Below are 22,418 nucleotides of genomic sequence, written 5' to 3'. Positions count from 1 at the left end.
TCTTACTAGTAAAAAAAAAAAAAAAATTGAATAGAGTAGTTAAATCACTTGTTCATCATCTGATGGCAAAGAATTTGAACACTTATTTCCCGCTGAAAATAGACATTTAACTACTACTTTTTGCTGAAGGTAAAACTAAAACTCTGAATCAGGTGTGGTGGTGTACTCTTATAATCTCAGTGCTTGGGAAGTTGAGACAGGAGGATCAGAGGTTTGAGGACATCCTCAGTCACCTAACAAGAGTCGCAATAACCTAGTGAGACCCTGTTTCATATTCAAAAACAAACAAAATGGACTAAGGGCACAGCTCAGACGAAAAATGTCCTGGGTTCAATCCCAGTACACAAAAATAAATAAAGCATCTCTCTTTCCTGGTTAGAATTTTCTTTCTAAGGCTTTAACTATATAAATATGGAGAACGTTTTCCTGGCATTCTTATGGTTGCTTTTATAAAATAATTCTAAATATAAGAATTTCATCTTGGTTTTTTTTGTGTGTGTAGGTCTGGGGATGGAACCCAGGGGCATTCGACCTCCAAGCCATACCCCCTGCCCTAATTTTTATTCTTTATTTTGAAACAGTGTTTCACTAAGTTGCAGAGGGCCTCACTAAGTGGCTGAGGCTGTCCGCTCACAGCGATCTTCCAGTCTACGCCTCCCAAATGCTAGGATTACAAGCCTGTGCCACCACACTGGGCTTCATATTGTTAACATGTTGTTTGGTCAAACATAAATTGGGGAAATTAAAAGTGAATTAGAATATCATAAAGATAAGCCTGGAGTGGCGGTGCATGCTTGTAATCCCAGCATATGGGAGGCCAAGTCAGAAGGATCAAGGTTCGCAGACAACCTCAGCTACTTAGTGAGGCACTCCTTAACTTAATGAGACACTGTTTCAAAAAATAAAGAATAAAAGTAGGAGGCTAAATGCCCCTGGGTTCCATCCCCAGACCTGAAAAAAATAAAAATAAAAAAAGAATATCATAAAGATAATATATTTTCAACATATAACTAATGAGTATAACCTCACAGAACTTCCCACCAATTACCTTTATGTTTCATTTCCAATGAAATAGATAATTTATCCAATAGTATTATTAAATCTACTTTAAATACTCAGTTATCATGCATACCAAACTAACATGTTTATATAAAAAACAAACAACGAATGGGGTAACAAATACTAGCATCAGAAAAACCAGGCTCTTAGCTGGGCATGATGGTGCACATTTATAATCCCAGCGCTTGGGAGGCTGAGACAGGAGGATCGCACAGGTTTGAAGCCAGCCTCAGCTACTTCGTGAGGCTCTCAGCAACTCAGTGAGACCCTGTTTCCAAATAAAGTATATAAAAAAAAATAATAGGTCTGGAAGTATAATCCAGAGGTAGAAAAGCCCACGGGTTCCACCCCCAGTACCACTAAAATAGGTCTGGGAATATGACCCAGAGGTAGAAAAGCCCCTGGGTTCCATCCCCAGTACCACCAAAAAAAAAAAAAAAAAAAAAGAAAAGAAAAAAGAAAGAAAAGAAAAAGAGAAAGCAGGCTCTTTAATCCAAGCTAATAACAACTGGCAACCTGACATTAGCCATTAGTTTACTCACCACAGCTTGCTCAAATAAATCTCTGAGCTTCTGCTCAGACTCCCCAGAAACTCCCGACACAATCTCTGGAGCAGCTACTTTCAGAATTGGCAGGTCAAGTTCCTGTGATGAATACATAAAATAACCAAATAGTCAAATTTTCCTTCCCTACTTTTTTCTTTTTATGTAATACTGAGGATTGAACCCTGAGCACTCTACCTCCAAGCTACACGTCCAGCCCGATTTTTTATTCATTTAGAAACAGGGTCTCACTGAGTTGCAGAGGCCTCACTAAGTAGTTAAGGCTGGCCGTGAACCTGGATTCTCCTGTCTCAGTCTCCCAAGTACTGGGATTACAGTGTGTGTCACCATGCCCAGCTCTTACTTTTTTCTTATCCTCTCCCCTCTCCCAAAATCACATTCTTTTTCTTTTCCTTTAAATTTTTGTGGTAAAAGAGATTAAACCCAGAGACATTTTACCTCCAAGGTATACTCATACCTTTATATATATATATTTTTTTTGTTTTGAAACTGGGTCTGGTAAGGTGTCTAAGAGCCTCACTAAGTTGCTGAGGCTGGTCTTTTTTTTTTTTAATTGGTGCTTTGTAGTCATATATCACACTGGAGTACAAGACTTGAAAGGATATACAAGCACACATCATCCAATTAGCCCTCATCCAGCCCCCATCCCATTCCCTCCCCCTCCCTCGATCCCATGCTTGTTTGGTGATTAACTTTGATACATTTGTTTATGTACCTCCTGCTTTTTAAAGAGGCTCCATCCTCCCCTATTCCATACCCTCTGATTGGTCACCTTAGTTGCTTCACTATAGGGCCCTTTCTATAGCTCGACCTCTTCCTGTTGCCCCTTTCTTCCTAGTTATTGCTGATTAGGGAAAGCATCTGATTTTTATTTTCTGCAATATTTCTCTGTGCATGCCGCGTTGCAAGTACCGATCCCACTCTTGACGGCCCCAGTAGTGGACTGGCTACCCGGTGGACTGATCCAGACCTCACTGGCTCAAGCAGCGGCCCTGCCTCATGGGAGGCCCCGATTCTGGTCTTGCTGGCCCCGACACCGGCCTAACCCCTCAGCTGGCTCCGATCCCGGCCTTGGAAGCCCCAGTAGCGGCCTTGCCTCACGGCAAGCTCCGATGCTGGCCATTGGCCCCGGCACCGGACTAACCCCTCGGCATGCTCCGATCCCGGCCTCGCTGGCCCCGGCACCAGCCTAACCCCTCGGCAGGCTCTGACCCCAGCTTCGGAGGCCCCAGTATCAGCCTTGCCTCCTGTCAGGCTCCGATGCCGGCCCTTGGCCCCGGCATCGGCCTAACCCCTCGGCAGGCTCCAATCCCGGCCTCGGAGGCCCCAGCACCCGCCTTGCCTCATGGTGAGCTCCAATCCCAGCCTTACTGGCCCCAGCACCAGCCTAACCCCTCGGCAGCCTCCGATCCCAGCCTCGGAGGCCCCATCACCGGCCTTGCCTCACAGCAGGCTCCGATGCTGGCCGCTGGCCCCGGCATTGGCCTAACCCCTTGGCAGGCTCCGATCCCAGCCGCTGAGGCTGGTCTTAAACCTGTGTTGCTCCAGTCTCAGCCTCCCAAATTGGGAATACGAATATATGCCACCATTTCTGGCCAAAATCACATTTTAAAGTGATTATTTTCCAGAGAAACTTCATTTCTGTGCACAGCCCTAATGAAAAACACTAGGCAACCATCAATGGGCCAGCTGGGCTTGGTGGTGCCTGACTGTGATCTCAGTACTTTTTTTTTTTTTTTTTCCTGCGGGTCTGGGGATGGAACTCAGGGGCATTTGACCTCCGAGCTACACCCCCTGCCCTATTTTTTATTCTTTATTTTGAAACCGGGTCTCACTGAGTTGTAGAGGGCCTCACTAAGCAGCTGAGGCTGTCCACGAACTGCGATCCCCCAGGTCTCAGCCTCCCGAATGCTGGGATTACAAGCGTGCGCCACCACGCCCGGCTGTGATCTCAGTACTTGGAATGCTGAGGAGAGAATCACAGGTTCAAGGTAGAATGCCTCTGGGCTTCTCAGTATCTCTTTCATACATATACACACACACCCTTATGGGGTTACAATTCACTAATAAAAGAATTTTTTAAAAAAATAAAACATATCCACACCACAACAAAAATTCTACGATAAGCCTAGTGTGGTGGCACACACCTATAATCCCACTACTTAAGAGGTTGAAGATTGCAAGTTCACGGCCACCCTCAACAACTTAGTGTGGCCCTTTCCAACTTGGTGAGACCCTATGTCAAATTTAAAAAAAAAAAATTGGCTTTGGGTGTAGCTCAGAGGTAGAATCCCCAGAACCCCCCCAACACACATAAATCCATGAATTTATTCAAACATATCAAGCAGATACTTTATAATTGTTTTAGGTTTAGATATCATAAAACTTTTCTCTTTGGGCTCTTACAAGATGATTTCCCCTACTTTGGGCTGAGCCGAATCGGGGCTGAGCAGAAACAACTCTCATCTGTTTACTAGACAGGAAGTAGCAATTGTTGTGAGTGTTTTTCACACACCCAACTAGCAATGCACTACCTCCACCCAGACAGCCAGTTGATTCAAGTACTGCTGGCCCCAGCAATGCAATGGCAACGAGCCTGGCTAACCTCTACTCATTCTTCTGGCTAATCTGAACTTTCACTTTCTCAATTACACTTTCTTTGGCCCCAACTCTGAGTATCTCAACATTCTGCATAGTATTCTAAACTTCTTTCTCCAAGTTTTTATTGTTACTTATTCATGTTACTATTCTGAAAGTTACTATAAATTGAGCCCAGGGGCATTGTACATCCAAGCCACACTCCCAACCATTTTTTTGTTTTGAAACAGGGTCTCAGTTAGGTTGCCAAGAGTCTTGCTGTGTCAGTGACGCTGTACTTGAATCTGCAATTGCCCAATCTCAGTCTCCCAAGTACTGAGACTAAAGGGCATGCACTAGCATGTTTGGCTTTCCAACTCTATTTTCCATATAAATTTTTTGGTGGTACGTGGGTTCCTGGAAGCCCTTCTACCCCGGGGCTACACTCCCAGACCTATTTTATACTTTTTATTTAGAAACAGGGTCTGTCCGCAGAGGTCCGCATGGCCTGGAGCCAGGATCCCGGGAGGGTGGGCAGGAGCGAGCTGGGCTCCCTTAGGTGACCCCCCACACCTGAAGGCCCCCAAGGAGGTCCAGGCCGCATGGCCCTGACCCCGGGAGGGTGGGCAGGCATGGGCGGGGCACCCTTAGGCGACCCCACACACACACCCAGAAGGCCCCGAGGTCCGGGCCAATAAGCACTGACCCTGGGCCGGTGGGCAGGCACGGGTACCCTTAGGCGACCCCACCCACCCGGAAGGCCCCAGAGGGCTGCATGGCCCCCAGCCCCAGGCTGGTGGGCTGGCGCAGGTGAGGCACCCTTAGGCGAGCCCCCCCACCCGGAAGGCACGGGGAGGACAGCCGATAAGCACTGACCAGGGCGGGTGGGAATGGGCGGGGCACCCTTAGGAGACCTCCCTCCTCCCACCCGGGAAGGAAAAAAATTTTTCATCACCACCAAGTGCTTGATCCCACATCCACCCCAAACCACACATACTCTCTTCTCTTATTTAAAAAAAAAAAGGAGCCGGGCGTGGTGGTGCACACTTGTAATCCCCGTGCTTGGGAGGCTAAGACAGGATGATCGCGCAGGTTCAAAGCAAGCCACAGCTGGCTTAAGAGACCCTGTTTCCGAATAAAATATAAAATAGGTCTGGGAGTGTAGCCCAGAAGTAGAAGGCCCCTGGGTTCCATAACCCAGTACCACCAAAATAAAAAATAAAAAATAAACAAAATAAATTTTAAAAAAAAGGGAAACAAAAAATATTTGAGAGGGGTTAAGATGAGCCTGGCAGCAGCTAGAATATTGGAGATGCAGACAAAACATATCCATCTGAACTGGAACTTTTGGAAAAATTCCCCGTGAAGGAGGTCTGTTGCTTCTCTACATCGTTAAGAATCCTGGACATCACCTGTAAGGAGAGTCTGGTGGAGACCTAGGAGGAAGGCGGTGGCGGCAGCAGTGGCCGAGATGGCGGTGGAGACTTGGATTTGGGAGAGGCAGACATCTGATCCAACCCACCCTGATCCTCTGAAGAAATTACCGCAAAGGATGAATGCTACTGTAGTACATGCTTAGGAACACTGGACATTATGCGGTATGGGAAAAGAGCTTGGGAAAGATTTGAAATGGTGGAGGCAGTCGCATTGGCAGTGGCAAGTACTCAGGGGAGGCAGAGATCTGACGTTAATACACCTGGAATTTTTTAAGAAATTACCTCAGAAGCAGAATACTACCACCATGCACCCTTGGGAATGTGGGAAAACCTGCTGGGTGAAGAGGGTGCTCGGATTGGAGCCTGCCGAGGGGTGAGGCTGGTGCCGGGGCCAGCGAGGCTGGGAACAGAGCCTGCTGTGAGACAAGGCCACTACTGAGGCCTCCGAGGCCAGGATCGGAGCCTGCCATGAGGCAAGGCTGTTGCTGGGGCCTCCAAGGCTGAGACTGGAGCCTGCCGAGGGTTTAGGCCGGTGCTGGGGCCTCCAAGGCCGGGACTGGAGCCTGCCGAGGGGTTAGGCCAGTGCCGGGGCCGAGGCCGGGATGGGAGCCTGCTGTGAGGCAAGACCGGTGCTGGGGCCTCCAAGGCCGGAATCAGAGCCTGCCGAGGGGTCAGGCTGGTGCCGGGGTCAGTGAGACCGGGATCGGAGCCAGCCATGAGGCAAGGCTGGTGTTGGGGCCTCCGAGGTCGGGATCGGAGCCAGCTGATGCATTAGGCCAGGGCCAGAGCCAGAGCCAGCAAGGCCGGGATCAGAGCCTGCCTTGAGGTATGGCCGGTGCTGGAGCCTCCAAGGCCGGGATCGGAGCCTGCCGAGGGGTGAGGTCAGTGCTGGGGCCAATGAGGTCAGGATTGGAGCCTGCCGTGAGGCATGGCTACTACTAAGGCCTCCAAGGCAGGGATTGGCGCCAGCTGAAGGGTTAGGCTGGTGCCAGGGCCAGTGAGGCTGGGATCGGAGCCTGCTATGAGGCAAGGACAGAGCTGGGACTTGCAAGACCAGGATAGGAGCCTGCCGAGGGGTTAGGCCGGTGACAGGGTCAGCAAGGCTGGGATCGGAGCCTGTTGTGAGGCTAGGCCGGTGCTGGGGCCTCTGAGGCCAGGAGAGGAGCCAGCCGAGGGGTTAGTTCAGTGCGGGGGCCAGCGAGGCCAAGATCAGGGCCTCCCACGAGGCAAGGCCGGTGCTGGAGCCAGCGAGGTCGGGATCAGAGTCCTCTGGGTGGCCAGGCCACTAATGGGGCCGTCAAGAGTGGGATCGGAACTTGCAATGCAGCATGAACAGAGAAACAGCACCGAAAATAAAATCCAGATGCTTCCCCTAATTAGCAAGAACTAGGAGGAAAGAGGTAACAGGAGAAGGCGGAGTAATAGAAAGGGCCCTATTGAGAAGCAATTAAGGTGACCAATCAGAGGGGAGAGGATGGGGGAGGATGGAATCTCTTTAAAACTCATGAGGTGCATAAACAATTGTATCAAAGATAATCACCAATTAAGCATGGGATCGAGGGAGGGGGAGGAAATGGGATGAGGACTGGATGAGGGCTTATTGGATGATATGTGCTTGTATATCCTCTCAAGTCTTGTATTCCAAAGTGATGTATGATTACAAAAAATAAAAATAAATAAATAAATAAAATTTTAAAAAATTAAAAAAAAATTTTTAGGTATTCTAGTAGGTGCACAGAGGTATCTGACTGCAGTTATAATTTTTATTTCTTTATCCAAAAATGATGTTGAACATCTTTTCTTGTGCTTGTCATTTATATATCATCTTTATCTTCTAACAATTTTTGATTTTATTGCTAAATTCTGAGAATCCTTTACAAGATCCAGATGCAAGTACTATATAAAAAATATTTTGTCCAATATTTTCTCCCAGACTATGGCTTAAATTTTCATTTTTCAGTAGTAGAAGTGCTTGATTTAATAAAGTTCAATTTATCATTTCTTCCTTTTATGGAAAAAAAGAAAAAGAAACAGGGCCTCTTAAGCCAACGCGGCTGGCGTCAAACATGCGCGATCCTCCTGTCTCTGCCTCCCAGGTGCGGGGATTACAAGCTTGCACCACCACGCCTGGCCCATATATATATATTTTTATGCCTAAGGATGTAGCTCATAGTAGAGTATTGCATAGCATGTGAAACAATGTGTTCAATTGCTGGCACCACATCAAAAAAATATTTTTAGATGTATGTGGTAGTACATACCTGTAATCCCAGTACTTGAGAGACTAAGGCTAAAAGATTTGGAGGTTTGAGACCAGCCTTAGTGACTTAGTGAGACCCTCCATAACTTCATGAAACCCTCTTTCAAAATAATTTATTCATGCCCGGCATGGTGGCGCACGCTTATAATCCCCGCTCAGGAGGTGGAGACAGGAGGACCACACAGGTTCGAAGCCAGCCTCACTGGCTTAAGAGACCCTGTTTCCAAATAAAAATATAAAAAATAGGTCTGGGAATGTAGCCCGGAGTTAGAAGGGTTCCATTCCCAGTATCACACACGCACAAAAAAATTATTTATTGTGCTACCGAGTATTGAACCCAGAGAATTCTACCTCTGAGCTATACTCCCAGCCCTATTTTTTTATTCTTTATTTTGAAATAGGGTCCCACTAAGTTATGGAGGGCCTTACTAAATAGCTGAGACTGGCTGAGAACCCACAATCTTCACCTCAGTCTTCCAAGTACTGGGATTGCAAGCATGTGCCCCCAGCCCAGCTTATTTCTCATTTTGAAAGTGTCAGTAAATTTCTAAGGCAAGCTATGATCCTTCTAAGCCTCCCAAGTATTGGGTTTACAGGCATGTGCCACCAAGCTGAGCTTTCTTCCACTTTTTAAAGTACTATCATGCCAGGCATGGTGGCACACTTGTAATCCCCGCGCTTGGGAGGCTGAGACAGGAGGATCGCACAGGTTCCAAGCCAGCCTCAGCTACTTAGTGAGGCTCTCAGCAACTTAGTGAGACCCTGTTTCCAAATAAAATATAAAACGGGTCTGGGAGTATAGCCCAGAAGTAGAAAGCCTCTGGGTTCCACCCCCAGTACCACCAAAAAAAGTAAAAATAAAAAAATAAAGTACTATCATGTACAGCATTTCCTCCTATAAATGGCATTAACATCTCTCAGACTAAAATCAGATTTTGGTACTTATCACTATATTCCAATGTGCACCATACAGCAGTCACGCAATAGACTTAGTTAACAAAAATGAGGTAATCAAGCTTCACTTTAAAAAGGATTTTCTTTACAGAGTATTAATCAGTTAGCAAATAATACACTATCCTAATTTCCCACCAATATAGTTCCTCTTTTTCTTCATACTAGGGATTGAACACAGAGGCATTCTACCTCCAAGCTTTACCCCCAGCCCTTTTGACTTTCAAACAGGGTCTTGAAGTTGCTGAGAGCCTTGCTACACTGCTGAGGCTGTCCTCAAACCTGTGATTCACTTGCCTCAGCCTCCCAAGTACTGAGATGACAGGTCTGCACCACCATCACCAGCTCCAATACAGTTATATATATATACACACACACACACATACACACACATACATACACACACACATATATATATACATACATATGTATATATGTATATATATTATATATGTGTGCATATATTTTATATATACATATACATATATATATTTAGATTGCTAACTTTTTATTTTGCAAAGCAAATGTCTTTAGTTACCACTTAAAAGAAGTCGGGTATGGTGGAGCACACTTGTAAATCCAGCATTCTTGTAATCCCAGCATTCAGGAGGCTGAAAGGATCATGGTTCTCAGACAGCCTCAGCTACTGAGTGAGGCCCTTTGCAACTCAGTGAGACCCTGTTTCAAAACAAAGACTAAAAAAAAAAGTGCCGGGGGTGTGTCTTGGAGGTACAATGCCTCTGGGTTCCATCCCCAGTACCGCAAAAACAAAACAAAACAAACAAAACAAAAACCACAACACTTAAAGAGGATATTTTAACACTATCAAGAATATAAGGCCAGGTCTTGTGGCACATACCTGTAATCCCTGTACTTGGGAGGCTGAGACAGGAGGATTGCAGGTTCAAGTACAACCTCAGCAAGTAGTGAGGCTTTACATCAACCTAGCAAGACCCTATTTAAAAAAAAAAAAAAACAAAAAAAAAACAAGCTGGGCGTAGTGGTGCATGCTTGTAATCCCAGCATTCAGGACTGAGACCAGTGGATCGCAGTTCACAGATAGCCTTAGGTTCTTAGTAAGGCCCTCTGCAACTTAGCGAGACCTTGTTTCCAAATTAAAAAATATAAAAATAGGTGTGGGAGTGTAGCCTGGAGGTAGAAGGGTTCCGTCCCCAGTACCATGAAAAAGAAAAAAACAAAACAAAACAAAAATCAATATTAGCTTTTCTTATTTTGTGGTTCTTAGGAAATAATGGGATAAAGGGAAAGGAGGGCCAGGTGTGGTGGCAGACACTTGTAATCCCAGTATTTGGAAGGGTAAGAAAGGAGGGTCACGAGTTCGCAGCCATCCTCAGCTACTTAGTGAGGCCCTCCCAACTTAGTGAGATCCTGTTTCAAAATAAAGAATAAAAAACAGACACCTGGCGTGGTGGCGCATGCTTGTAATCCCTGGCTTGGGAGGGGGAAACAGGAGGATCTCGCAGGTTAGAAGCCAACATCGATGGCTTAAGAGACCCTGTTTCCAAATACAAATATAAAAAATAGATGTCTGGGGGTATAGCCCAGAGGTTGAAGGGTTTCCAGGAACCCCAGTACCACCAAAATAATAATAATAATAATAATAATAATAATAATAATAATAATATAATAAAAATAACAACAACAACAACAACAAAACAACAACAAATTTTTAAAAAAATAAAAGAATAAAAAACAGGGTTGAAGTGTAACTAGGTTAAGATTACATTTAACTTGGGTTCAATCCCCAGTACCACAAAATAAATAAATAAATACAGGAAAAGAGAGGTAAATGAAACATCAACTATGTATATTAGAAAGGCTTGTTTACAATTATATTTATTTTTATTTTCAACTATTTTCAATTATTTCAACTATTTTCAACTAATTTCAATTATTGTGTCATGTAAACAATAATTATATCCACTTTTTTTTAAAAGCCCACAAATATGCAGGGTTACATATGCTTATAATCCCAGTATTTGGGAACCTCAGAAAAGAGCATCTCAGGTTTTAGACGAGCCTCAGAAATTTAGCAAGTCCTTAGTCCAAGAAAAAAAAAATTAATTAAATAAAAGGGAGCTGGGTGTGGTGGCACATGCTTATAATGCCAGTACTTGGGAAGCTGAGAAAGGAGGATCACAGGTTCAAGGCTAGCCTCAGCTACTTAGTGAGGACGTGAACAACTTAGTGAGACCCTATTTCAAAATAAAGAACAACAACAACAAAATAGGGCTGGGGTATAGAATACTCCAGGGTTCAATCCCCAGTACCACAAAAAAGGAGGCTTGGGGTGAAGAGTTGAGATAGAATGCCCCATGGGTTCAATCTCCAGTACAAAGTGAAGAAAAAGGAAAATTAAAAAAAAACCACACAAATACCAGCACGAAAGAGGTAAATAAAGGGATCAGCTGCTGGGCGTGGTGGCGCACACTTGTAATCCCCGTACTTGGGAGGCTGAGACAAGAGGATCAAAGCCAGCCTCAGCTACTTAGTGAGGCTCTCAGCAACTATTGAGACCCTGTTTCCAAATAAAATATAAAATAGGTCTTGAGTATAGCCCGGAGGTAGAAAGCCTCTGGGTTCCACCCCCAGTACCACCAGAAAAAAAAAAAAAAAAAAAAAAAAAAAAAAAGGATCAGCTAAATGCAGTGGCACACACCTCAAGTCCCAGCTTCTCAGGAGGACTGCAAGTCTAAGTCCTAGGCAACTTAGTGAGAATGTATTACAAAATAAATTAAAAATGGTAAAAGGGCTGGAGATGTGACTTCGTGGTAGATTACCCGAGATTCAATCCGCAGAACAGGAATGGAATCACATTTCAGACTATACTTTCTTCCTGGTGATAACCAGGTCTGGCTGATGTTGACCAAAGAGGAAAAACAAAAGAAAACAAATAATAACAAAGCCAGCAGAAAAGCCGGGTGTGAGCACGGCGTGGTGACGCACGCTTCTAATCCTAGCACTTGGGAGGCTGAAACAAGAGGATCACACAGGTTCAAAGCCAGCGCTGGCTACTTAGTGAGGCTCTCAGCAACGTAGTGAGACCCTGTTTCCAAAGTATAAAATAGGTCTGGGAGTATAGCTTGAAGGTAGAAAAGCCCCTGCGTTCCACCCCCAGTACCACCAAAAAAAAAAAAAAGAAAAAAGAAAAGCTGGGTGTGGTGGTGCATTCTAGTAATCACAAGTACTTGGGAGGCTGAGACAGGAGAATAACAGGTTCAAAGTCAACCTTGGTAATTTAGTGAGGCCCTATGCAACTTAGACCCTGTTTCAAAATAAGAAAATGGAGTAAGGGGTAGAGCTTGGAGGTAGAATACCCCTGGGTTCCATCCCCAGTGCCAATAAATAAATAAACAAACAGCAGAAACAAACAAGTGTTACCAAGACTCACCCCAGCAATTGCATGTGCAAGTAATGTCTTCCCACAGCCTGGTGGCCCATGAAGGAGAACTCCACAAGGGGGCACAATGCCCAGGTGGTGATACACCTCAGGGTGGCGCATGTGAATCAGCATCTTGCAGACTTCCTAGCAGAAAATAAGCACAAAAGGTGTCTTCTTTGGCCAAAGACAGAATCAATGTGGAATGAAATGTTCTATTCTTTTGAACAGAAAATTAGAGTAGGTAAAAGCCGGGCATGGTGGCAAACATTTGTAATCCCAGCATTCGGGAGGCTGAGACCAGAGGATCGTGGTTCGCGGACAGCCTCAGCTACTTAGTGAGCCCTCCGCAATATAGTGAGACCCTGTTACAAAATAAAAGAATAAAAAAATGGGGCAAGGGGGGGTAGCTCGGAGGTCAAATGCCCCTGGGTTCTATCCCCAAACCCAGGAAAAAACAAAAATAGAGTAGGTAAGAGTGAAGGCCTTAAGCTGAGAGGAGTTTGAATACTGGCTGAGAAACCTGAGTGACTTTAGCAAAAACCTCCCTAATCTTCGATTTTCTAAACTGTAAAAATATCTTCCTTAAAGATATAAGGAAGCCAGGCTTGGCAGTGATCACTTATATTCCAGTACCTGTGATAAGAATCACAGGTTCACGGCCAGCCTCAGCTAATTAGTGAGACCCTGTTTCAAAATAAAAAGTAAAGAGCCAAGCGTGATGGCGCACACTTACAATCCCAGCATTCGGGAGGCTGAGAGAGGAGAATAGCACTTCACAGACAGCCTCAGCTACTGAGTGAGGCCCTCTGCAACTCAGTGATACCCTGTTTCAAAATAAAGAATAAAAAATAGGGCTGGGGGTGTAGCTCGGAGATAGAATGCCCCTGGCTCCATCCCCAGTTTGATCCATTACTACCAAAAAAAAAAAAAAAAAAGAGCTGGAGCTGGGTGTGGGCATGCTTGTAATACTGGTACTTAGGAGGCTGAGACAGGAGGATTGCTGGTTCAAGGCCTGCCTCAGATACTTAGGCACTCTGCAACTTAATGAGACCCTATTTCAAAATAAAGAATATAGCCAGGCGTACTGGAGCATGCTCCTAATCCCAGTACTTGGGAGGCTGAGACAGGAGGGTCACACAGGTTCGAAGCCAACCTCGGCTACTTAGTGAAGTTCTCAGCAATGTAGTGAGACCCTGTTTCCAAATAAAAGATAAAATAGGTCTGGGAGTATAGCCTGAAGCTAGAATGCCCCTGGGTTTCACCCCCAGTACCAAATAAATAAATAAATAAATAAATAAATAAATAAATAAATAAAATAATTAAAAAATGAAGAATTTAGAGCCAGATATAATGGTGCACGCCTATAATCCCAGCATTTAGGAGTCTGAGGAATGAGGTTTAATGAGAGCCTCAGCTACTTAGTGAGGCCCTTTGCAACTCAGTGAGACCCTGTTTTAAAATAAAGAATAAAGCCGGGCATGGTGGCACACGCTTGTAATCCCCGCGCTTGGGAGGCAGAGACAGGAGGATCGCACACGTTCGAAGCCAGCCACGCTAGCTCAAGAGACCCTGTTTCCACATAAAAAAGTAAAAACTAGGTCTGGGAGTATAGCCCGTGGGAGTGTAGCCCAGAAGCAGATGGGCTTCCAGGAACACCAGTACCACCAAATAAATTAATAAAAATAAAATAAAATAAAAACTATAAAATAGGTTTGGGAGTGTAGCCTGGAGATAGAAGGGCTTCCAGGAACCCCAACACAAAGAATAAAAAATAGGGCTGGAGGTGTAGCTTGGAGGTAGATTTCCCCTGGGTTCCATCCATAGTACCTCAAAGAAAAATGAATATACAAATAGAATTGGAGGTATAGGCCAATATTAGGATGCCCGGGGTTTAATCTCCAGTACTGAAAAAAAAAAAAAAATTACTGACACAACATGTATGCTGCAACTGAAAAGTTAAAAAAAATTAAGGATAATATGGTTCTTTTACAAAGTATTCTTTTTTTTTTTTTTTTTTTTTTTTTTGCGGTTCTAGGGATGGAACCCAGGAGCATCTGACTTCTGAGCTACACCCCCTGCCCTATTTTTTATTCTTTATTTTGAAACAATCTCACTAACTTGCGGAAGGCCTCACTAAGTATCTGAGGCTGTTCAGGAACTGTGATCCTCCTGTCTCCCCTCCCAAATTCTGGGATTTCAAGCATGTGCCACAACGCCTGGCTACTTCTCAGTATTCTGAATGGTACAGATCAGGTTTGATTTAGTCGCTGTCCCAGACTCCTTTTCTACACCCAGGTCATATAAGAAATAGAGGTAGACCTTTTTTTTTTTAACTAATTAGCAATATAACCATTTGATGTAAAATTCTCCATTTGAGCTGGGCATGGTGGCGCATGCTTATAATCCCAGTGCTTGGGAGGCTGAGAGAGGCGGATCGCACAGGTTCGAAGCCAGCCTCAGCTACTTAGTGAAGCTCTCAGAAACATAGTGAGACCTTGTTTCCAAATAAAACATAAAATAAGTCTGGGAGCATAGCCCAGAGGTAGAAAGCCCCTGAGTTCCACTTACAGTACCACACAGACAGACAGACACACACACACACACACACACACACACAAACACGCGTGCGCGCGCGCTCTCTCTCTCTCTCTCTCTCTCTCTCTCTCTCTCTCTCTCTTTCTCCATTTGAACTAACTTTTAATGTAGCATCACTGCCTCCAACATCTTCAAACTTCACATTGGAGATCTGCAAGTCTAGTCCCCTGACCTTAGCTGGTAAAAAAAAAAAGAAAAAAGATTAGTGACGCAGTACAAACTCATAAGTAAAGGTCTACTAGATACAGAAACACAAGATGGTTCCCCAAGCAGAACATCTTATAATAGACCAAAGCCTCTATCAAAGTACACATGAACACTGCGACCCACAAGACTATATTCACCGTTCTTTTGCAGGACAGCTTCTATTTCTCCATCTACTTCCTGAAGATCTTTCTTCCTTTTGTTTCCTTTGCTCCTTGGCCTACCTTTTCTGTTTTTATCACTCTCCAGAAGAGAAGAATCTTTTGAATCCTGGAAAGAAAATAGATTTAAATGTCATACTTAAAATTACAATGCCAAGCCAGGAGTGGTGGCGCACACTTTTAATCCCAGCATTTGGGAGGCTGAGACCAGAGGATCACAGTTCGTGGACAGCCTCAGCTACTTAGTTAGGCCCTCCACAACTCATTGAGACCCTGTTTCAAAATAAAGAATAAGCCGGGCGTGGTGGCGCACGCTTGTAATCCCTGCGCTTGGGAGGCGGAGACAGGAGGATCGCGCAGGTTCGAAGCCAGCCGCGCTGGCGTAAGAGACCCTGTTTCAAAAAATAAAATAGGTCTGGGAGTGTAGCCCGGAGGAAGAAGGGCTTCCAGGAACCCCAGTACCACCAAAAAAAAAAAAAAACCAAAAACAAAACGAAACAAAAAACAAAATAAAGAATAAAAAATTGGGCAGGGGGTATAACTTGGAGGTCAAATGCCTCTGGGTTCCATCCCCAGACCCGCAAAAAAAAAAAAAAAATACAATGCCAATAAATATTTTTCTAAATTGTGCAAAAAGTCTGGGGATGTAGCTCTGTGGCAGAACATGAACTTAGTGTATCCACGGCTGTGTGTTCACTCCACCGCATCCCAAGGGGAATTTCCATGCCTACACCATTATACTTTTTTGGGGGGGTTTTGTTTTTGTAGTAATGGGGATAGAACCTACAGGCATTCTACTCCCTATTTTTTAATTCTTTATTTTGAAACAGGGTCTTATTGAGTTGCAAAGGGCCTCATTAAGTAGCTGAGGCTGCCTGCGAACCACGATCTTCCTGTCTCAGCCTTCTGAATGCTGAGATTACAAGCGTGCATCACCAAGCCTGGCTTACACTTTTTTGCTTTTGGAGTGGGGACTGAATCCAGGGCCATTCTACCTTCAAGTTTTTGAAACAGTCTCACTAAGCTGCTGAGACTAGCCTCAAAGCCACAATCCTCATGTCTCAGCCTCCCAAATACTGGAGTTACAGGCATGCACCACTGCACCTGTGCTTTGCCACAGAAGTTCCACACGTTAACTATTACCAAATTATTTGCACAAGGATGCTGTTTGCGGTGGGTGTCCTTCCTTCTTTCCTAAAGCCTTAAAGCTTGATTTAAATCCTAATATTTGAAAACTTTCTTTCCAGTTTGTTCCATTTAGAGCTACTTCTTCCTCACGCTCCCAGAACACTACATTTTGAACTACATTATAGGCTAATATTAACTGTTTTCTATTTGAGTAGATTCCTTTGTTAAGCTCTCTTTCCTGACGTGTGAGAGACTTGATTTAGGACACTAATGTCATCTGTTATTCTGAGTCTTCTCACAGTTGGTGTCTCAACAGTTGATATATCTGAGGCCTGGCATGGTGGTGCATGCTTGTAATTCTAGTACTTGGGAGGCTAAGACAAGAGGTTTGCAGATTTGCTGCGAGCTTTAGCAACTTAATGAAACCCTGTTTGAAAATAAAGGAATAAAACAGGGCTAGAGTGTAGCTGAGAGGTAAAATGCCCCTAGGTTTCATCCACAGTACCTACCCACTCAAAAAACAATAAATAAGTAAAAATGGCAAGTAGAACCCTATCGAATTTATTTCATAATGGGTTTTTTCTTTGTTTTTTGGTTGGTTTTTTTTTTTGGTGGTGGTGGTACTGGGGTGGAACCCAGAGGCGTTCTACTTCCGGGCTATACTCCCAGACCCATTTTATACTTTATTTGGAAACAGGGTCTCACTAAGTTGCTGAGAGCCTCACTAAGTAGCTGAGGCTGGATTTGAACCTGTGTGATCCTCCTGTCTCAGCCTCCCAAGCGCAGGGATTACAAGCATGCGCTATCACGCCCGGCTCATAATCGTTTTTGGTACTGGGGATTGGACCCACTGCTTTGAATATACTAATCACTTGCTCTCCAACTGAGCTGCACCCCCAGCCAACAGCCTATTTTATTTAACTCAGTATAGTCAAAACATTCTCATTTTAAAATAATTTTTTAATGTTTTACAGTCTAGGTTTTCTAGCAAATCTTTATGTTTAATGCACACTCTTATTTTACAAAATATCTTAGTTTTGGACAGTAATTTTCAAGAATACTTAATTTGTATTAAAAAAATTTCAACCCAGGGGCATTCTACCTCTGGGGTGCATCTGCAGTCCTATTATTTATTAAAAAACACCTACTACCAGCCGGGCGTGGTGGCACATGCTTATAATCCCAGCATTTGGGAGGCTGAGACAGGAGGATCGTAGTTCGAGGACAGCTTCAGCTACTACTTAGTGAGGCCCTTTGCAACTCAGTGAGACCATGTTTCAAAATAAAGAATAAAAAATAGTGCTGGGGGTGTAGCTCGGAGGTAGAATGCCCCTGGGTTCCATCCCAGTACTGCAAAAACAAAAAAAAAAAAAACCTACTACCATGCAAAAACTGAACCAAATAAAGGAACAATGAACGATAAACATATAAAGGGCTAGGTGTGTAGCTCAGGCCCAGTACCAAAAAATAAATAAAAGTAAATAATAAATGATAGAGCAGCCAAATTATAGAGCTTTATAGCTTTTGGAGTTGGGACTGAATGAAGCCACTGTTTGGTTACAAAAGAAAAACTGGCAATGACCTGACTTAACTCATAAAAAAGGTTTTTCTAGGTGAAGAATAACCAGGGTATCAAGAATGAACGAATTCAGCCAGGCATGGTGCGCACACTTCTAATTCCAGCATTTGGGAGGCGGAGACAAGAGGATCAAGATTTGAGGACAGCGTCAGCTACTTAGTGAGGCCATTTGCAACTCAGTGAGACCCTGTTGCAAAATAAAAAATAGGGCTGGGGGTGTAGCTCGGAGGTTGAATGTCCCTGTGTTATAGCCTCAGTACCGGGAAAAAGAAAATGGACGAATTCCAGCTAGAAATCCATTTCAATAGTTAAAGCAAGAAAGAAGACAGGCTTGGACTGGAAGGGCATTGACAACATTACTGCAAGTGATGCAAGTCTCGTGTATTTCAAAGTTCCTATGGCTTACGAAATATAAGCATTGCCTTGCGATTATTCAATGAAAAGACTGCAATGCACTCTTAATTACAAAGGGCTAAAAGTTCATTATAAAAATACCTGTATCTCAGATACTGGCTTCTCAGGATCACTCGTCCCATGTGATCGGTCCAAGAGAAAACCGTCTTTCTTTCCATCTGGGGTTTTGTCAATAAACCAACCTTGCTCTAAATCTCTGCCAGGGGTCTTCAAAGGAATGAAACCTGTTTTAGAAGCCAGTCGTGGTGTTGAAGCAGCAGTTTCTCTTTGTTGCACCTCCGAAGTATTGGAAACAGAATCAGGATTTCCTTTCCGATATAAAGAGAGCAGGGAACTGTTCATGTGATTTGCTGACTGGCAGAAACATGATTTTAGCAAAATTACTCAACAGGTACTCATGAAACTAATCAGCTTTCTACAGTTTGCTTTCAATAATTTCTTTCACATTTTCAGTCCCAATATACAGATATTCACAATAAGGATGATTGAAAACAAACATTTACAATTCAAAAGATGAACCTACCGCTCCAAGTCAACAGAGGGCCAATTAGCAATCGGCGATTAGGCAAGCGAGGCGCTTCCAATCCCAGCACTGAGGAGGCTGAGACAGGAGGACTGTGGTACACAGCCTCACTTACTTAGTGAGACCCTGTTTCTTTTTTTTTTTTTTTTTTTTTTTTTTTTTTTTTTTTTTTTTTTTTTTTTTTTTTTTTTTTAATACAAATTGTTAATGAAAATAAGCTTTATTACATCAAGTAATAAATACATATAAAGATGCAAACAGTTTTAGTCATTTTCTTCCCGATGTTTTGATCAACTTACAATAAACGCAGAACGGAAATCTACATACAGTCTTAGTATGAAAATTCTCGGGGTCCTTGTTAGGTTGGGTGGGTTGCTCTTTCTTCTGTATTTATAACTTGTGCATTTTTAGAAATTGATTTCAAAGCACTAAGAGTCATGCAAATGCTTAAGCAAAAAAGAAAATCCCATTAAGCAGAATCTACGCCGTGTGGCAAATGGGACCAGCTACTGAGCCAGCCCGGCTGCGTCAACACAAATCCCCGGAGTCGGATGCGCTTAAGAACAAAGGTCGAATGGGTGCCGTGAGTGTATCCAGAGGACGAGGCCGAAGGGAGACACCAGCATCTTGGAGGCAGACAGCAGCTTGCTGTAAAACAACTTCACTGCGTCTTTTAAGTCAATGCTTAAAAAAAAAAAAACAGAAGGAGGAGGAAACCTGGGTGGTTCCTAACTACTTAAAATGCAAATCTAATTATCTTCGAAAGCTTTTCTCGGTCTCTGACGCTGGAGGTTCAGAGCCTAGGGAACCATGGGAGAAAACAACTAAACTGTTACCAGTTTGAAAACAAGACTTTCATCTGAACTGGGGAGAGGAGCTGTTATCTCATCCTGTCGGAAGATGATAGCGCTCCAGCTTCCGGCCGCTAGGACCTGGCGTTCCGTTCCGTTTCGGCCAAGCATTCCCGAACCAGTCCTCGTGCGTGGATGATACCTCGTTTCAGTCTCTCCATGGCGCTCTTGCTGCCGGCGTAGGTGGGTCTGATCTCTTTCCCCAGCTCCTCAATGATGGCCAGGAGCTCGGCGTATTTGCTCTGGGGCACCTGGCTGCTCCCAGTCCCCTGGGTGTAGCCCAGCGATGGCGGCCCATAGTCACTCAGTAGCTGGCGGTACTGGGAAGATGTCGCCATACTGGTGGAAGGAGAGTGGACGCTTCCCGCTGGAGAAAATGGTGGCGACGGGGCGCAGGCGGCGCAGGCGGGAGGCCCGAGCCGGCGGCCGCGACCCGCGCACACGCTCACGCTCACACCCACGCCCGCCCGCGCTCACACCCACGCCCGCCCGCGCTCACACTCACGCCCCGAGCTGCGAGCCCTCCGCCGGCCCGGGCCGCGCTCGACCCTGTTTCGAAATAAAGAATAAAAAATAGGGCTGGGGGTGTAGCTCAGAGGTGGAATGCCCCTGGGTTCCATCCCCAGTATTGCAAATAAAATAAATAAATAAAAATTTAAAAATTGGTGATTAAATAGTCAAACCTGGTTGGTGTGTGTGGTGTGTGTGTATGCATATTGAGTATATATGTTAATGCAGATTGAACCCAGGGGCATTCTACCTCTGAGCTATATTCCCAGCCTTTTTACATTTTGATACATTGTCTTGCTAAATTATGGAGGCCGACCTCAAACCTATGATACTCCTGTCTTAACCTCCCAAGTACTGGGATTACAGGCATACATCACACCATGCCTGACAGAATGCTTGTTTTTTTTGTTTTTTGTTTTTTGTTTTTGTTTTTGTTTTTGTTTTGTGGTGCTGGAGGTGGAACCCAGGGACTTTTCTACCTCCACGCTATACTTCCAGACCTATTTTATACTTTATTTGGAAACAGGGTCTAAGTTGCTGAGAGCCTCACTAAGTAGCTGAGGCTGGCTTTGAACCTGTGCGATCCTCCTGTCTCAGCCTCAAGAATGCTTGATCTTAAAAACAACAAGAGCCAGGTGTTGTGGCACAACCCTTGCAATCCCAGCACTTGGGAGGTTGAGACAGGAAGATCGCAGTTCGCAGCCAGCTTCAGATACTTAGTGAGACCCTTTGCAACTCAGTGAGACCCTGTTTCAAAATAAAAGAATTAGGGCTGGGGGCATAGCTCAGAGGCAGAACACCCCTAGGTTCCATCCCCAGTACCACAAATAAATAAATAAAAACAAGTCAGGCATGGTGCTGCACACTTGTAATCCCCGTACTTGGGAGGCTAAGACAGGAAGGTTGCAGGTTCCCAGTCAACCTTGACAACTTAAAAACAAAATAAACCAGAAGTGGTAGCCCATGCCTATCAACATAGTATTAGGGAGGCTCAGATGAGAAGAGGGAAGGGTTAAGACCAGTCTGTCTCAGTAACTTAGTAAGACCTTGTTTCAAAATAAAGAATAAGAAATAACAGGACTAAGTATGAAAATTAACTGAATATCAGTGACATCAATACTATCCCGGAAATTCAAAACCGGATCAAACATAATGAAGTACTATTATTACCTTCTTTTTTTTTTTTTTTTGCCAATACTAAAATGGAACCCAGGAACATTCTACCAGTATATTCCCACCCCTATTTTTTTTTTTTTAATTTTGAAACAGGGTCTCACTAAGTTGCAAAGGGCCTCACTAAGTAGCAGAGACTATCCTTGAACTGTGATCTGCCTTTCTTAGCCTCCCAAATGCTGGGATTACAAGCCTGTGTGACCACTCATGGCCATCATTACCTTCTTAAGAAATTCCACAGTGCGTGACAGCCTCAGCTACTTAGTGAGGCCCTCTGCAACTTAATGAAACCCTGTTTCACTTAAGAAATTCAAACACTGAAGCCAGGAGTGGTGGCAAACACCTATAATCTCAGTACTTGGGAGGCTGAGACAGACGAGTCAAAGGTTCGTGGTTAGCCTCAGCTGCTTAGTAAGGTCCTCTGAAACTTAGTGAGACTCTGTTCCAAAATAAAAGATTAAAAGCCAAGCGTAGTGGTGCACGCTTGTAATCCCAGTGCTTGGGAGGTTGAGACAGGAGGATCACACAGGTTCAAAGCTAGCCTCAGCTACTGAGTGAACCTCTCAGCAACTTAGTGAGACCTTGTTTTCAAATAAAGTAAAAAATAGGTCTTGGAGTATAGGCCAGAGGTAGAAAAGCCCCTGGGTTACACCCCCAGAACCACAAAAATAAATAAATAAATTAATTAATTAATTAAAAATTTGGCTGGTTGTGTGTCCCTGGGTTCAATCCCAGTTACAGGGGGGAAAAAAAAGGGCTGGAGGTATAGTTTGGAGATAGAATGCTTCTGGGTTCAATCCTTAGTGCCACACACACAAAAATAAAAACTTACCTGGGATGGTGGCGCACTCTTGTAATCCCCACGCTTGGGAGACAGAGACAGGAGGATCGAGCAAGTTCGAAGCCAGCCTCGCTGGCTTAAGAGACCCTGTTTCCAAATAAAAATATAAAATAGGTCTTGGAGTGTAGCCCGGAGGTAGAAGGGTTTCCAGGAACCACAGTACCACCAAAAAATAAAAAATAAAATAAAA

At 44.3% G+C, this 22,418-nt stretch overlaps 2 protein-coding genes across 2 annotated transcripts in view; both read right to left on the bottom strand.

The window, feature by feature from the left end:
- Nucleotides 1-22,418, bottom strand: part of NVL (nuclear VCP like) — a gene marked incomplete at its 3' end in the record, with an annotated part of 72,819 nt that overhangs the window by 49,748 nt on the left and 653 nt on the right. The window contains exons 2-6 of the mRNA XM_080698563.1: nt 18,412-18,684; nt 15,189-15,318; nt 14,945-15,021; nt 12,259-12,393; nt 1,602-1,703 (exon numbers count right to left, since the gene is read on the bottom strand). Of these exons, the coding sequence (XP_080554689.1) occupies nt 1,602-1,703; nt 12,259-12,393; nt 14,945-15,021; nt 15,189-15,318; nt 18,412-18,684 (717 nt within the window). The remainder of the gene's footprint in view (nt 1-1,601; nt 1,704-12,258; nt 12,394-14,944; nt 15,022-15,188; nt 15,319-18,411; nt 18,685-22,418) is intronic.
- Nucleotides 19,758-20,231, bottom strand: LOC308264957 (cyclin-dependent kinase 2-associated protein 1). Its single transcript, XM_080698564.1, has one exon. It carries the CDS (start codon nt 20,040-20,042, stop codon nt 19,779-19,781), a length of 264 nt encoding a protein of 87 aa, XP_080554690.1. The 5' UTR covers nt 20,043-20,231; the 3' UTR covers nt 19,758-19,778.

The sequence above is a fragment of the Muscardinus avellanarius genome (genome assembly GCF_963383645.1).
Source record: "Muscardinus avellanarius genome assembly, chromosome: 7".
Taxonomy (NCBI): domain Eukaryota; kingdom Metazoa; phylum Chordata; class Mammalia; order Rodentia; family Gliridae; genus Muscardinus; species Muscardinus avellanarius.
The sequence above is the reverse complement of the archived record's forward strand: the minus strand, read 5'-3'. Positions and strand labels throughout refer to the sequence as shown.